Raw genomic sequence first — 15,600 nt, forward strand, 5'->3', positions numbered from 1 at the left:
AGTGCTGGCTTTTGTGCATTATATTTAAGAATCACTCGAGGCCAGTGTGAATGACCAAAGGAAAGGCAATAGAATCTTCCAACTGAAGACTTGGGAGACGGTTACTTGCAGAAGTACAAAAGGTGCCGTTAGAGGGCTGGCTGGAGAGAAGAGTGAGGACGGCGACTCCCGGGTCTCAGACTGGTCTTGTGCCCTCGTTGCGGGAGGTACAGAGCCTGGCATAGTGGAGGCTCCGGTGGGCATCATTACGCTTGGGCTTGGGCAGAACGTTTGATCAAGGCTCTCGTGTGATTCTGGGGAGCAAAATGGCGAGATGGGGCTGGAGCATGGCCGGGCTGGATGGGTTTGGAATGGCTCCCTCTAGCGTGGGGAAGTGAATCCGGCTGACCCTGTTCTGCCTAACTTTATTGATCACTCGGCTGGATGACGCATCAGTGTCCAACTTTTAAACTTGAAAGCAGCCCAGCGCTGGGAGGGAGGGCCGCCATCTTTGGCGAAAGAGCCAAGATCCCAGAGCACACAAACAGGTTGGAATGCCGCTCTGTAACCAATAAGATACACTTAATGGGTTCAATGTAAAGTCCGGCATTTGGATCCCAAAAGGCAACCTCCAAAGCACAAGGTGAGGGAGATGCGGCTGAATAACAGAGTTGAACCTAAGTAGGCTCTGGCAGATCCAGAAGACTCCGGGGCCTGTTCTGGGGAAATGGCACCATCTGAGACCCATAAAGGTGACTCACTCCTGGGCTGCCTCCAGAGAGGGGCAGAGCGGGCAGATGGCCATTCCCCGGCACTTGGCCACGGCGGGAGCGCAGCTGGTACAGTGACCAGTCCTGGGTGATGTGGTCTGGCAGGAAGTAGGCAGAAGAATGGCGCAGGGTCCTGAAGACCCTCAGGCTTTGTGGAGCGTCTGTAAAGGAGCTGGCTGTGCTGCGTCCAGGAAGCCGAAGATGCGCCGGCCACCCTATTCCATGTCTCCAAGCACTTGGGCCGAAGCGGAGGGACAAGCCTTGTCCTGCCTGGCCCCAAAGAGCCTTCCCTCTCTTCTTCCCTTCCAATGGATCCAGCTTGTTTGCTTCTGATCTCCACAGCTAGAAGCTCCTTGAGGGCAAGGCCTCTCTTTGGCACGGTGCTGGGCACCCAGGAGGTACTTAATCAGTGTTTATTGACTGACTGAAAGCTAGGAGCCACAGTGCAGAGTGGTGGAAAGACAAGCTTATTATTCTGAGGTTCAGAAACGTTTCCTAACTAGGAGGGCTGCATCCAGATGGAATGAGGTCACCGTCACGATTCCAGCCAGGACTGCAGCACCCCTGGTTGGGAAGGGGAGAGGGACGGGGAGTCTTGCCCAGTTTGAGCTGCTACAGAAGAGGTCATAGCTGACCTCCAGCTCTGAAATTCTCTGAATCTTGGGACTTGACTAACAATCTGCTGGAACGTCGGAAGGTTCCGATGGCCTCTGAAGTGGGATTTGGAGAAGGTGAAGGAACCGTGTGGGGCTTGGGCCTGGCCTCCCTGAGGGGAGGTCATTGAAGTGGGACTCGACTACATGAAACTTCTTCCTGTTTTTGACTCTGAGTTAACTTCTGGACCATCTGAATTGGGCGCTTGATTTGGAGTCCGAGACCCTGGGTTCAAGGCAGAAGGCCCTTTAGCTGTTGTCCTAGGGGCCTGCCTACATCAGTAAGCTTGCTGAGGACAGATCTTTTGTCTCAGTGACCATTAAGGACACCTCAGAAAAGCTGGTACAGGGCATTGTTGATGGCATTATTGTCCTGTAGATGCTCAGCAAACATTTGCTACACGAATGAATGCGGTTCTTTGCCACTACGACAGGGGAGGAGGCCCATTTCTGTGGTCGCCAGTGGGGCCAGTTTGCAATTGCCATGAATGGATGCTGCGCTCACCTTTGGGTGTGAGATAAAACCCACTTCACCGAGCTCTGAAGTTTTCTTTTTCAGGAGAACCTGCAGTCCAGAGGGTGTCTCAGCTTTCTTCTGGCCTCCTGTAGAGTGAGAATGTCATGAACACTAAGCTTCCCTTCCTGCAGCATGACTGCTCATGGCCCATCATGGCATGCGACCTCTCTTGGGGAGCAGAACTGGACAGGAGGGGTGGCAGGCTGGACTGCTCTTGAGCGATTGCCAAGCCCTCCCCATGTCCTTTTTTCAGTCCCGAACGTTCTCCTTCTCTTATTGCGTAATTGTAACTCGTGGATCATCACAGGGTCAGAAGGCCTGGCGTTGGTCACCAGAAGGGCCATGAGGGAGTGTGGGGGGGGGGTGAGCATTTGTAACATGTGATCGATGAGGAATGATGGGAAGAAACCTTGGAAAGGACGTCATCCAATGTCTGAGGGGCCACTGTGGGCCAGAAGGAGGAGAAGGAATCGGTCAACAGTCTGAGCTCCGTTAGTATCCTGGCCATACCGAGGGAATATGAGTGGGCCCAAAGGGTTTGGAGTGAACGTCCAGAGGTGAACTAATGAGAAGGACATGGAAGAGACAGACAGGACGGGCTGCATCTGCACCGTGGGTGGGGGTGCTGCGGACGACATCTGCAAACCATTTGGATTTTTGGAGGCGTAAGTCAGAATGTCTGCTCTGGTTATCAGACTTCCCAGCAAGCCCACAAAGGCCAACAGGCCAAGGGACATGCTGCTTTTTCTCTGCATTCCCAGTCGGTGCTTTATAGTTCTTTGTTGTAGTGCTTTGAATTAGGTGGATGACCCAACCTTGAGTTCTTCCTCTTCCAATGGCCCCAGCTTTCCAGTCCTAACAGTCCCCAGCCCAGCTGTGAAAAGCCCTCGCTGGGTGGAGGAGACGTCTTCGGAGAGGCTCGTGGGCAGCTGGGGCCCACCTTCTGCAGTCGGCCTTCCTGGTCTCAGTTCTCCAACTTTAGCAAGAGCAGAGGACTGGTAGCCTGTGAGAGCCCTCCAGCAGGTTCCCATTTCCAATAGACAGGAAGCCTGTGACTGGGGGCTCCTCACAGAGCCGGGATGAGTGATCCACCAGGAGCTCAGCGACTGCTCGGCTCACCAGCTCAAGTCAAGCCTAGAGCCTTCCTGATGGCCCATGCTGCGAATGCCCACTCTGGGGAGCGGCTCTTCCACAGTGCTGCCAACACCTTAGAGGACACCCAGGAAGAATCGGAGCCCCTCTGCTCCACTCAGAGAAGAGCTGCTCTCAGGAAGTCTAGCCAGGAGTCTAAGCCACGAGAGAGTGGAGAGTTAGAAAAGAAGGGACTCCCTTAGGGAAGGACAATGACGTGGGAGCTTGGTCCCGTGTCCAGAGGGATCCTGGGGGAAAGTCTAAAGCCTCCTGGAGAACCCTGGCTTTGGCCGACTTGGGGAGGGAGGGAAACTGGAAGCCAGACATCTGGACCGATCCAGGAGCTGAAAAGAAAGCGCCACGCCATCTTCCCTGTGGTGAATGGAGAAGAACCATTAGGGGGCCCTCATGCTGCTGAGACCTCCCCTCCCCTCCCCTCCTCTCTTTTCTCTACTCTCTACCCCATAGAAACCTCATGTTTATATATGGCCTCCCCTATACTAGAAGGTGGCCTCCCTGGCCACCAAGACCCTGGGCTTTCTCTTCTTCTTTTCAGAGTGTCCCCAGTGCCTGGTACGTAGTCATCGATCAGTATTCATGTATTAAGTTCCTGCCATGTGTCAGGATCTTTGGTGAAGCATGGAGGATCAAAGAAAGACCAGGCTAGCCCCTGCCTCTGAAAAGCTCCCCAACTAATGGGGGAGCCAACACGCAAACAATTCAGTACAGGCAAGCTGCACACGAGGTAACTAGGAATAGGGGAAGATGCTACAATTTAGAGGGACCGGCAAAGACTTCGTGTAGGAGGTGACATTTTAGCAGAGACTTGAGGGAAGCCAGGAGGTGGAGGTGAGGATTGGGCACATCCTGGGCAGAGAGGATGGATAGCCAGAGAAATCACCTGGAACAGAGAGAGTTGTAGAACTTAATAAATGCTCACTGAAGCTGGATAGGATCTTGGACAAATCATTTAACTTCCTTCCTTCCTCCCTTCCCTCCTTCCTTCCTTCCTTCCTTCCTTCCTTCCTTCCTTCCTTCCTTCCTTCCTTCCTTCCTTCCTTCCTTCCTTCCTTCCTTCCTTCCTTCCTTCCTTCCTTCCTTCCTTCCTTCCTTCCTTCCTCCCTTCCTCCCTTCCCTTCTTCCTTCCTTCCTTCCTTCTTTCCTTCCTTCCCTCCCTTCCCTTCTTCCTTCCTTCCTTCCTTCCTCCCCCCTTCCTCCCTCCTTTCTTTCCTTCCTTCATCCCTTCTTTCCTCCCTCCCTCTCTCCCTCCCTTCCTTCCTTCCTTCCTTCCTTCCTTCCTTCCTTCCTCCCTTCCTCCCTTCCCTTCTTCCTTCCTTCCTTCCTTCCTTCCTTCCTTCCTTCCTTCCTTCCTTCCCTCCCTTCCCTTCTTCCTTCCTTCCTTCCTTCCTCCCCCTTCCTCCCTCCTTTCTTTCCTTCCTTCATCCCTTCTTTCCTCCCTCCCTCTCTCCCTCCCTTCCTTCCTTCCTTCCTTCCTTCCTCCCTTCCTCCCTTCCCTTCTTCCTTCCTTCCTTCCTTCCTTCCTTCCTTCCTTCCTTCCTTCCTTCCTTCCTTCCTTCCTTCCTTCCTTCCCTCCCTTCCCTTCTTCCTTCCTTCCTTCCTTCCTCCCCCCCTTCCTCCCTCCTTTCTTTCCTTCCTTCATCCCTTATTTCCTCCCTCCCTCTCTCCCTCCCTCCCTCCCTCCTTTCCCTCCTCCCTCCCTCCCTCTTTCCCTTCCTTCCTTTCTTCCTTCCTTCCTCCCTCCCTTCCTCCTTCCTTCCTTCCCTCCCTCCCTCCCTAATATAAGGAAATATCTTCTTTTTTTGTTGTTTGTTGACTCAGAATAATAAAATTCCAAAGAAGACAAGAACATGAAATGCTTGTTGGCTTGACTGAAGAGCAAAGGCTCATGGATGCGTTGAGGCTCTTTCTTCCTGTCTTTGTGACGGCTCTGGGTAGATTTCTGCAGAAATCCCAGCCCACAAACCAAACCCAAGTGTTGCTCACCTGCTTGCATATCTGCCCCAGCATCTGCTGAGTTTGTTTCTTCTGTCTGGATGGTTTTTATTGAAGTTTTCAAAGCCAGGTTTCCCCCATTTGGTAACTGTCGTTCAGCGCCAGCCTCCTTGGAGCCCAGCAGGGCAGTGCCCGCTTGCCCACAGAGGGGATGCTTGGTGGCTGCTGACCCGCAGAAGCCCCTGCCCTGGTCCCCTTGGGGCCTTCCGAATGGAGAGGACCCAAATCTCTTGCTGTAAGTAAATCACGAGGGAGAAGGGTGTCTGTGCGTGTGGAGCGAAACACTCTGGACAGGGTCTGGGTGGGCAGTAAATACTGTTTGATTAGGCCCCTGCGGTGGGCTCTGGAATAAGCACTGGAGGAAGAAAAAGGCCAGCAGAGTCCCTGCCCTCATGGAGCTCGCATCCAGCAGGGAGACCAGCAGCCACAGCAGGACCAAGAATGCAGGCTCTCCAAGACAAATGGGAAACCCAACCCAAGAGAGGGAAGGATTCGAGAATCAAGAGGGGCAGGGAGGGCTTCCCTTAGAAAGAGGGACTATCTGGATCTGAAAGGAGCGAGGCCAGGGAGGTCAGGAGGCAGAGGTGGAGGGGAGCGGGTGGGGGGGACAGCCAGAAAAAGGGCTCAGAGCAGAGCGATGGAGGCTCTTGTTTGGGGAATATCCAGGAGGCCAATGGCACCCGAAGGAGGGCTACGTGTCAGGATAAGAAGGCTGGGATGGGTAGAGGGGAGGCTATGGAGGACTTGGAAGGCCAAACCAAGAATTTTACATTTGCTCCAAGAGGCCATGGGGAGTCGCTGGAGTTTGGTGAATAAGGGGGTGACATGGTCAAAGGGAGTACTGGAGAAAGGGAGAAGATGAGGCACCCTCTACTTCCTGAGAGGCCTGCCTCAGCTCTGTTTGGCCCTCTGCCCCGAGGGCCCAGGGCATCATGGAAAATAGAGACTCCTTTCCTCCACGTTGAATTTCCATCGGACAGTTGGGCTGTGTTGGAGACTTTATGCCAATGACATTCTGCTGGCTGGCGTTTTCTCTTCCTTGCACAAGTTGTAGCCCTGTGGAGGCGGAAGAGACCCGGGAAATCACTGGGTTCAACCTCCACGTTTTATAGATGAGGGAACTTGGTGAGGGCCTGGAGAGGTCAAGAGACTCGTCCAAGGACCACAAGGAGGACATGGCTGTCCTGGGGCTGGAGGGGCCGATATTTTCCTGAGCATCGACAGAATTGCTTCATGTATATTAGAGAGTTGGGGGGACCCTTTGTTTTAAGGTAAACTAAGGATTAAAGTCTGTAAAGGTTTCCGGGATGAACGGCTCTTGGCTTCCTCTTGGCTTCCTCGGAACCTTTCCTTGACTGTGAAAGGAGCAAAGCTTGTTTCAATGAGGGAGCAACGGATAAATGAGTGAACTTTAATTACGGAAGGGAAAGGAGGAAGTGCCGGGGAACTGCCAGTGTCTCTGGGGAAGGCCTGAGTAGAAGCTTCAGAGCTTTAGAGCACAATTAATTATGGAAGGAAATTCGAAGCAAGTCACCGAAGGAAATGAGACAGAAACCATTCGGAAGCCCTAAATTCTAACCTCCGAAGGTGGCCGGATTGCAATCATTCGGGCTTGCAGCAAATTTTCTGCTAAATGACAAAGGAGAAGCAGTTTTGTAGGCACTTCGGGACAGGATTAGGAAACACCGTCCTTGGCCCCTGGAAGACCTTTGTGAATTCCAAAGCAAAGGGTTAGGAATGATGGAGGCTGCCCGGGAGGCTCTAGCTCTCTCCCACCCCCCATTTAGAAACTGAAAATCCGGGGGGAAAGGATGGGGCTCGGCTGTGAGCACACAATTCCTTTGGCTTGCTCCTTGGGTGTTGCTTGAAAGCAAAGAAATCAAAGGAACGCGAGCTACTTGTTCGCTCTGGACTCTAGCCTTTAAGATGGATGTCCTTGAGAAATGGAAACTGGTTTTGTGGTTGTCGATCCACGTTTCATACTGCATTTGGTGGACATTGTCCTGTAGCTAAATTAGGATGTACTGCAATGCATTCTCCTCTTAATTGTGGCATCAAATGCAAAGACAAGCCACGAATGGAGGAAAACTGAGTTACACCCCGGGCTCGGACAGGGTGATCTGAAGCACGTCATCTCAGCTCGGTTTCCCTCAGTTTCCCGATTTGTAAAGAGGAAAAGAATACGAATCCCCGTCTCCCTGGTTCTCGTGTGAGCCAAATGGTATCGTGACTGGGCACACGGTAAGCCCAATAGCAACAGTGCCTTTGGTCCTCATTACTTTAACGCATCACCCGTGCTCTCTTCTGAAAACAAGGTGAGATTCTATTTCCTAAATATAGAATGTAGACTTGAGAAAAAGAAATGGCCTGCGTCCGATTTTCCAATCCCCTGAGCTACATCAACAGAAATGTCTAGTTTTCAGACCGTGATTATTCTACAAATCAGGACCTGTCATCACACAGAACTTCCAATTTGGAGAAAATGCCATTCAAACTGGAAATCACTACCGAGATGGAAATGTGAAAGACAGCAAGATAAAGACGACCAGCCAGCCCATAGGAAATGAGGAATGCGGGACAGAAGGAAAACGAAACAGCCCTCTGAAAACTGCTTCTGTTCTTTGACTATGAGTTACAGAATGAAAGAAGACGTCTTGTTTACTAGAAATATATTCAGCAACAGTCACACAGCCCAATTAAACCACGTGCCATTACACTACATGCAGTTTCTCAGTATACACTTTCTGATGCTGAAAAAGGTTTGCATTTTACTCCCAAAAAGTGTCATAGAAAGAGGATATAAAAGATTTTTATCTAGCAAGATTCTGATGTTTCAGAATTAATTGTTCCCTCCCTGATAAACTCTACAGCAGGTTTTAGATGTGATGGGTATAAAATGCTAAAAGTGGGGGGGGGGAAGGGATAGTTTTTTGAATGTAGGATCATTTGGAAATGTATTCTGCTGAATTGACACCATCCGACTGGTAATAAGTTTTATTTCGTGTTATAAATAGATGGTGTGTTGTAGATAATTGTTGTGTTTCTATTTTTTTTCCTTATATTGTTAAATACTCTAAGCACCATTTTAAAAAATGCTGTTAGAAGCTGTGTGACCCTGGGCAAGTCCCTTGACTGACCCCCACTGCCTAGCCCTTATCACTCTTCTGCCTTGGAACTAATACACAGTATTGATTCCAAGACAGAAGGTGAGGGTTTAAAAAAATGCTGTTAGAGAATATAACTGACTTCTCTACTAGCAGCAATGCAGTGATCCAGGACAATTCTGAGGGATTTAGGAGAAAGAATGTATCCATATTCCGAGAAAGAACTGTGGGAGCGGAAACAGAATAAAAACATAGGATTGATCACATGGGTTGATGGGGATATGATTGGAGATGTAGGCTCTAAATGACCACCCCAGTGCAATTATCAATAATATGGAAATAGGTCTTGATCAATGATATATGTAAAACCCAGTGGAATTGTGTGTTGGATAAAGGGAGGGGGGGAGAACATGAATCATGTAACCATGGAAAAATATTCTTAATTAAATAAAATTTAAAAATAGAAAGAAATGAATAAGTAAATAAAAATGCTGTAGGAAAAATAACTTCCCTTTTAATCTGGATGCTGTTAGATTATGAAATGAACTGTTACAAGAACATGATAAAAATAGATATTTGAAAACTTAAATGATTAATAAAGCATATTTTGTTTTTGTAGAGAACCAGCTCATACATATAGTTCTCCTGTGGGTTTGAATCACCTGTGGAGGGAGATTGGAAGCTGGAAAGCAATGGGTTAGAACTAGAGGCTAGAGAGAATGAGATGAGATCTAGAAGGATGGGAGAAACAAGAAACAGAGACAAGGCATTAGCGTGGTGTCTTCAGGTCAGCCTGTCAGCTTCTCCTCAGATGGTCAGACAGAGTCAGTGGGTTGAACTGATTTTTATTGAGGCTAGGAGGAATGAGGGTTGTGAGATGTTCATCAAACAGGTGGCTAGATGGAAATATCCACATAATATTGGCAATCAATGAGAAGATAAAGAAATAGATCCCAAGACAATGGTGTAGCCAATGGCCAGAAAAGAAGCTCATTTGAATGTCCTTCTTCCTCCCAAACACTGGCACCATCTCATTCAGATGGTGAGTGTATGTCTTTGACATTACAAAGAAGCTATGGAAATTGCTTGCCAGCCTTCCAGACTGGATAATAGAGGTTTGAGCTCCACAGGATTTGAGCCCCATCTAATTTAATGATTCAGAAATCAATCATGTGAAATATTAGAAATCTATCCCTAATCTGGTCCGTGAACACTTTGCTCCTAAGAGTCAGCTTTTGAATACATCTTTAATATCTTCACGATTCATTCATACCTGAAGCACCACAGTTTTACAACAAATAATAATACTTACTCTAAGTTGCTGTTTAGGGGAAAAGTTGCACAGACCCTTTAAGATATCTTTGTCTGTGAGGTTTCTTGAGACTGTGTATTCAGTCAAGGTCAGAAAATCTCAGTCCCACTGACCTCAGGTGGTCAAATCTAAAACACTGGCATTTGAGAGCCAAGAACTGAGAACATGGAATCCCTTCACCCACTCCTTGTCCAAGGGGAGGAAATCTATACATGCAAAGTCATCAAAACTGAGTTCTCACTTGCAGATTTTTGGCAAGTCACTGATAAAAATGATGAAAATGCATCAAGCGGTGTAAAGACACAACTTCAATATATTAATATGAGCAAACTCTCAGGTATTCTCTGTGTGCCTGAAACCCCAGAATGTGGTGAGATTTAATTTACACGTAAAGGATAAATGACACCTGAAACTGTTAGGGAAATGCGAGAAGAAAACAATATTCAAACCCTAAGTTGTGGTTAATAAGTTTGGCTATTTGGGGTTAAAAAGTCTTAGACTATAAATGTATACTGCTTTGGGTTTCGATAACAGGGATGTTCGATTTGTCATGAAGCTAATCATAGAAAAAGGCTTGTGCTGCAGTCTGAGAACTGCTACATCCCTAGGAACAGTCAAGGAGAAGACTTTGGTGCAGCCTAAGACAGGATGCTCTTAACCCAGTTTCCCTTTTTGCACTGTTTGCTTTCTAAACAGGGAATTTTCCCACTTGGTTAATCCTAAGCCTGGCTCTTGATGCCCCAGGACTGTGGAGCTTTATTACATGACATGCTATCAGATGTGATTTGAGCCGGGAATCATATAGAACTAAGGGAGCTAACAGCCCCTCTTATGAAATGTCAGGTCAGTCTATGCCCTCAAGGAGACGAGGCTTGACCTAGTTATAACTAGGTTCCTCCTTTTTCTTTTCACAATAAATTTCTATGATCAGGGTAGATGAGTAGTAGAAGTTTTGTAAATACAGTAGTAAATCTATTAATTAATAGATTAATACTGAATGGTTATAATAGGATACAAGTATGAAAAATCTTACAATTATACTCTATCTATGGCCAAATTCCAGTACAGGATGGTATCTTCCCGACAGGGAGAATTAGACAATAATAAGACAAAGATGCAATGGAAAAGTTTTCTAACTAAATAGAATAGTAAAATTTTGAGAAAGCACCATTAATTAGACTTTTCATTAAGAATTCTGCACATTATTAACTTCCAAATGTATCCAACGTTCTCAAGATTGGATTAAGGATTTCACATATTAAATTGCATCAATAATTGAAAATTGAAATTATTTTCTTATTTTAAAGTATCTGATAATTTTTAAAGAGAGGAGGATTCATTTTATAAATTAAACTCCTGGCAGGTCAAGACAAAAACTAAAAGGGGTATATAAAAATTCTCTGATGTTTCAGGTTTGGAAAACCAAATTTCAGGGGTTCTAATCAATTGTGTTAAGACTTGTTGCTGGCAAATTTTAGCAGCATTATTTAGGGAATCTACAACTGACTGAACCCAAGAAGAGGAACCCCCTTGAGAGTTGCCCTGAGGAGGAGACCTATTCCAGAATGTCCAAGAGAAGATGCTTCCAGGAACCAGATGACCACATGAGACATCTGGAACTCAAGACAAAATGTGATGATTAAATGGATACTGGAAATAGCTTACTGAGATAGAAGGAGACTTGATGTTAATATTGATCATTAATGCACTGATTTGGCCTTCTGTTTCACAGTGGTTATCTTGACGTTTTCTTGGTTAGCTTGGTGACATGTTAATCTTCCTTCTCCAAATTAGCCCCTTATGAGCCCTCTAAATTGATTGAGCTATAGCCTGACTCAGTTTACCAATACATTTATTTAACAAGGTTTATATATCATCATTCTTATTCTTGGGATTTTTATTAGCTGTTGAGCAAAGCTCTGTGAGAGGATGCTTCTCAGTGGTCATTTTTTTGTTGGTTTTGTTTTTGTTTTGTTTTGTTTTGTTTTTGGATACAAAATGTTGATGTTAAGCATGAGCTCAAAAATAACCTTACAGATTTGGCTAACAGTTGATCCAAGGTGGCACCCCCTATGAGTCAAAGTTGGGAATTGAGGGAACCACACTGACTCCATCTTGTTGGGACTCAATTCTGGATCTAGCTCAGTTCCCTTTCTATTCAAAGGGTCTAGACCATTTTTGCTCATGAGAAAACTTTATTTAATTATGAGAGGATTCTGTTGAATTGTTTGAACCTATCTGGGCATGGCTGGGCAGCTGGACCATCTGGGCCTGCTGTTTAGAAACCCTTAACTATGAACTTACATTATACTGACCAGTAACCCAGTCCAAAACAAAGATTAATGCAAGTTTTCTCACAATTACACATCTCAATAATAGGGGGAAAGACTTGTACAAGAATATTCATAGCTGCGCTCTTTGTGGTGGCCAAAAATTGGAAAATGAGGGGCTGCCCTTCAACTGGGGAATGGCTGAACAAATTGTGGTATATGTTGGTGATGGAATACTATTGTGCTCAAAGGAATGATGAACTGGAGGGACTCCATGTGAACTGGGACGACCTCCAGGAAGTGATGCAGAGTGAGAGGAGCAGAACCAGGAGAAGACTGTACAGAGATGGATACATTGTAGCACAATTGAATGTAATGGACTTCTCCATTAGTGGCAATGCAGTGATCCTGAACAACCCGAAGGGATCTGTGAGAAAAACCACTATCCACATTCAGAGGAAAAACTGTGGGGATAGAAACAGAAAAAAAACAACTGCTTGGTCACATGGGTCGAGGGGATATGATTGGGGATGTAGACTCTAAGCGATCACCCTGGTACAATTATCAATAATATGGAAATAGGTCTTGATCAATGACACATGTAAAGCCCAGTGGAATTGAGCACTGGCTACAGGAGGGGGTGGGGGGAGGGCAGGGAAAGAACATGAATCTTGTAACAATGGAAAAATATTCTAAATTAATTAATTAAATAAAATTTTCCAAATGATGTAAAGAAACAATTCTACATCTCAAGGAACACATATGTCTTATGTGAAAACTGGTCCCGTACCAACTTGTTTCCATGTTCCTTTGACTGAATACATATACTGGGGGACACAGTCTCTTCTTCTGATTCCAGGGACTTGTACCTGCTTGCTTTCTCTCTCATACCTCAGAAAGCCCCTAACCTTTTCTCTAATTAGATATCAGATGATCTAATATCAGATCCTATTTTATAGTCTGTTAATTATTTGCCTTTAGTGCTTAAAAGTCTGTTTTCCCTTATATTTGGGGTCCGTTTTCAAGTTGAAGAGGTCTGGTCCTGATTTGTTATGCCCTTGGCATGCATTGCTTAATAACATGATATGCTCAGAAGCTCAGACCTCTGTTCCCTCGGTTATCTCAGATAACTAGGCCATGGAACTAGGCCACAGAATTGCTTCTCAGTCTAAACTGGTCTTTTTCTGCGATACATTATTTGATGCATGATATCATTTCTATGGCAGTTGCATGGAAAAAGAGGTCATGTGGTAGGAAGCGAGGACTGGCTCTCAATCAGGAGACCAGGATCAAATACAGGAATTTGCAGATCGGAATTTCCTTATAGTGATGGAATCCCACTTTGGGTTGGAAAAAAAAATTCGAGAAACAAGTATGTGTGACTTAAGCGTCTTCTTTATACAGTGAGGGTGATCAGAAAAGGTGCCGGGACAAAAATAAAATTAGGAGACGGGGTGGGTTGACTTAGAAAGTCAGAGACATCCATTCTGCTGTCTTTCCGCATAGACATGTCTGTGTTCACACCCACAACTAAGCTTCTTCCTTGAGGATCCAGGCTTTTGGTCCCTTCAGATATACCAGAAAATGGAATCAACTGAAATTCGATTTGTCCTAAGAGCACCAACCTTACAATTTTATACTTTTCTCCCAAAATGTGACATTTAGTATTCTGAAATATGTTTTTGTTGTTTCTTTAGGAGAAAATATGGAGGTGTGCAATATGACCATCCAGTCCAATGGAACCATGGAGAATGCTGACTGTTCGAGGAAGATTCTGGTCCCTCTCTACAGCCTGGTCCTGCTGGGAGGTACAGCTGGCACCGTCATGATGTCCCTTGTCTTGTTCCAGAGGAAGTCCCAGTCCATCATTACTGTCATCATTGCCAACATCATTGTGCTACATTCCATCCTCCTGGTCAGTCTTCCATTCCGCCTCAGTTATTACTTCCTAGCAGAGTGGAAGTTTGGCTGGTTCACGTGCCGGATCGTCAGCAGCATGGTGCATTTCCACATGTACTTCACCTTCCTTTTCTACGTGGCCATTGTTGTTATACGCCTCCTCATTTATTTTAAAAAGCTCCAGTTGCAGGAATTGAAGATGTGCCACGCTGTTGCCTTGAGTGTTACCATCTGGCTGTTGGGAATGCTCATTTTTTCCCTGATTTTCCTGTTCCAGTACGGCACCCATATGGAGTCCTCTCAGCATCACTGTTTTCAGTTCTACAAAGAGCTCGGCCACACGTCGATGGTCATCGTGAACTACTGCATGATCGGCCTCATCATGGCCACAGTCTTGGGCCTCTCCCTGGTCCAGTTGGTCGTCATCACCCGCCTCGCCAAAACGCTCTGGCCTGGCCTGCTGAGCCACCAAGAGTTCCGAGCTCAGATCAACAGCTTCTTTTTCCTGGTGGTGATCGTCGTTTGCTTCCTGCCCCATCATGCCTTTCGGGTGTACTTCATCCAAAACTATTTCCAGAGTGAGAAACCCGAGTTGATTCTCTATGGAGAAATTTGCAAAGCTCTGACCACTGTCTGCTGCCTGGACATGTTGTGCTTCATAGGTGGAGTCGTCCACTGAGTGCCGATTCTGAGCTCCGAGCAACGGAACTTTTCTTCTTAAGAGTTTTGATTTTGAGAGACGTTCCAGCTTTAGGAAGGTGCCGCCAGCATGAACCTTCACCCCTCCTCTTCTGTAAGGAAATTAGCAGCAGCCACTGGGCTTCTCTGCCCCCTTCCATCTTCAGGAAGCAGCTCCAAGTGGCTTCCCTAACCTTGCCCAGCTGCCTTGAAGCATGATGGAAGGCAGACAAGCCGAAGAAGAAAGGGTGAGAGCGAACGTTTTTCCCCGAAATGCTACAGAGGTGTGCTGACTCGGGGAAAGGACGTCCCTTGAGCATTGGGAGATGGAGGAGATCAATGACAATTCGGGAATGGAGATTTCAATGGTTAGGCAACTATCGTCCAACGCTTTCCCAATAGTAGGCGGCATTTATACAATACTCTAAGATTTGCAAAGTGCTTTATTGCCTTTTGTACTCATAATACCATTGGTGGGATGCCAAGGAGCAAAGTTGCAAATAAACCAGACAAATGGTCAGGAGTCGCCAAATTGCTCCCAGGCGATCTGAAGGCCCTGCTGACCCGAGGGTGTAAAAATATTTGAGTTATCTCAATGCATAATGACCCAAACCCCCTTTCTATCCTTCCTCTCCTCTTCAGAGATCAGTCAACAAAGGCTTAGTAAGCACCATGGGTCATAGGCCAGGGACCGAACACCGGGGCCCCAAAAGGGCAAAACCAGTGCCCACGCTCAAGGCCAAGAAAGGAAGCAGCATACAAGTGGCTCAAGAATGACAAGATTTAGAGAATGGGCGGCAGAGAGGGAAGGTCATCTCAGCCACTGTGAAGGACAAAAGAGAGAGACCCAGCATTTATCCAAGGTGGGCTCATCAAGGCAGTTGCATCCTACTAAGCGTTGGCTTTATTTCATTTCAAATGCTCAGGTGGATCTGTGATATCCTAGATTTGGACGTTCTCCCCAGCAATGCAGATCACAGCCTGTTCTGTGTCATTTTCATTGAGGTCATCCCCAAAGTTCATCCCACCAGGTCCCTCCAGGGTGGAGGAAGCCTTCCTCACTTTCTCGTGACATTACAGAGAGAGTAGAATGGAGTACTTGGACCTGTCATCCTTCCCATCGCTGGGGAACTTACAGGAGAAAAGTGCTCAGTGATGGACTTTGGGAGACCTTTTCTCAATCCTCTGCAGCCTCTGGCATGGCCCCTTAGCCTCTCCTCCTGTTTAGGTCTCTTCTCCCCAGGCTTTCGGGACATCTGTCTCTCTTGGCCCTC

The 15,600-nt window shown here is 46.8% G+C and overlaps 1 protein-coding gene across 1 annotated transcript; it reads left to right on the forward strand.

Moving 5' to 3' along the window:
• The first annotated feature begins 13,414 nt into the window (after positions 1 to 13,414).
• Positions 13,415 to 15,346, forward strand: LOC100030820 (probable G-protein coupled receptor 141). The gene has a single exon (XM_001380197.3). It carries the CDS (start codon positions 13,455 to 13,457, stop codon positions 14,325 to 14,327), a length of 873 nt encoding a protein of 290 aa, XP_001380234.2. The 5' UTR covers positions 13,415 to 13,454; the 3' UTR covers positions 14,328 to 15,346.
• Positions 15,347 to 15,600: the final 254 nt, after the last annotated feature.

The sequence above is a fragment of the Monodelphis domestica genome, chromosome 7 (assembly GCF_027887165.1).
Source record: "Monodelphis domestica isolate mMonDom1 chromosome 7, mMonDom1.pri, whole genome shotgun sequence".
NCBI classification, from domain to species: Eukaryota; Metazoa; Chordata; class Mammalia; order Didelphimorphia; family Didelphidae; genus Monodelphis; species Monodelphis domestica.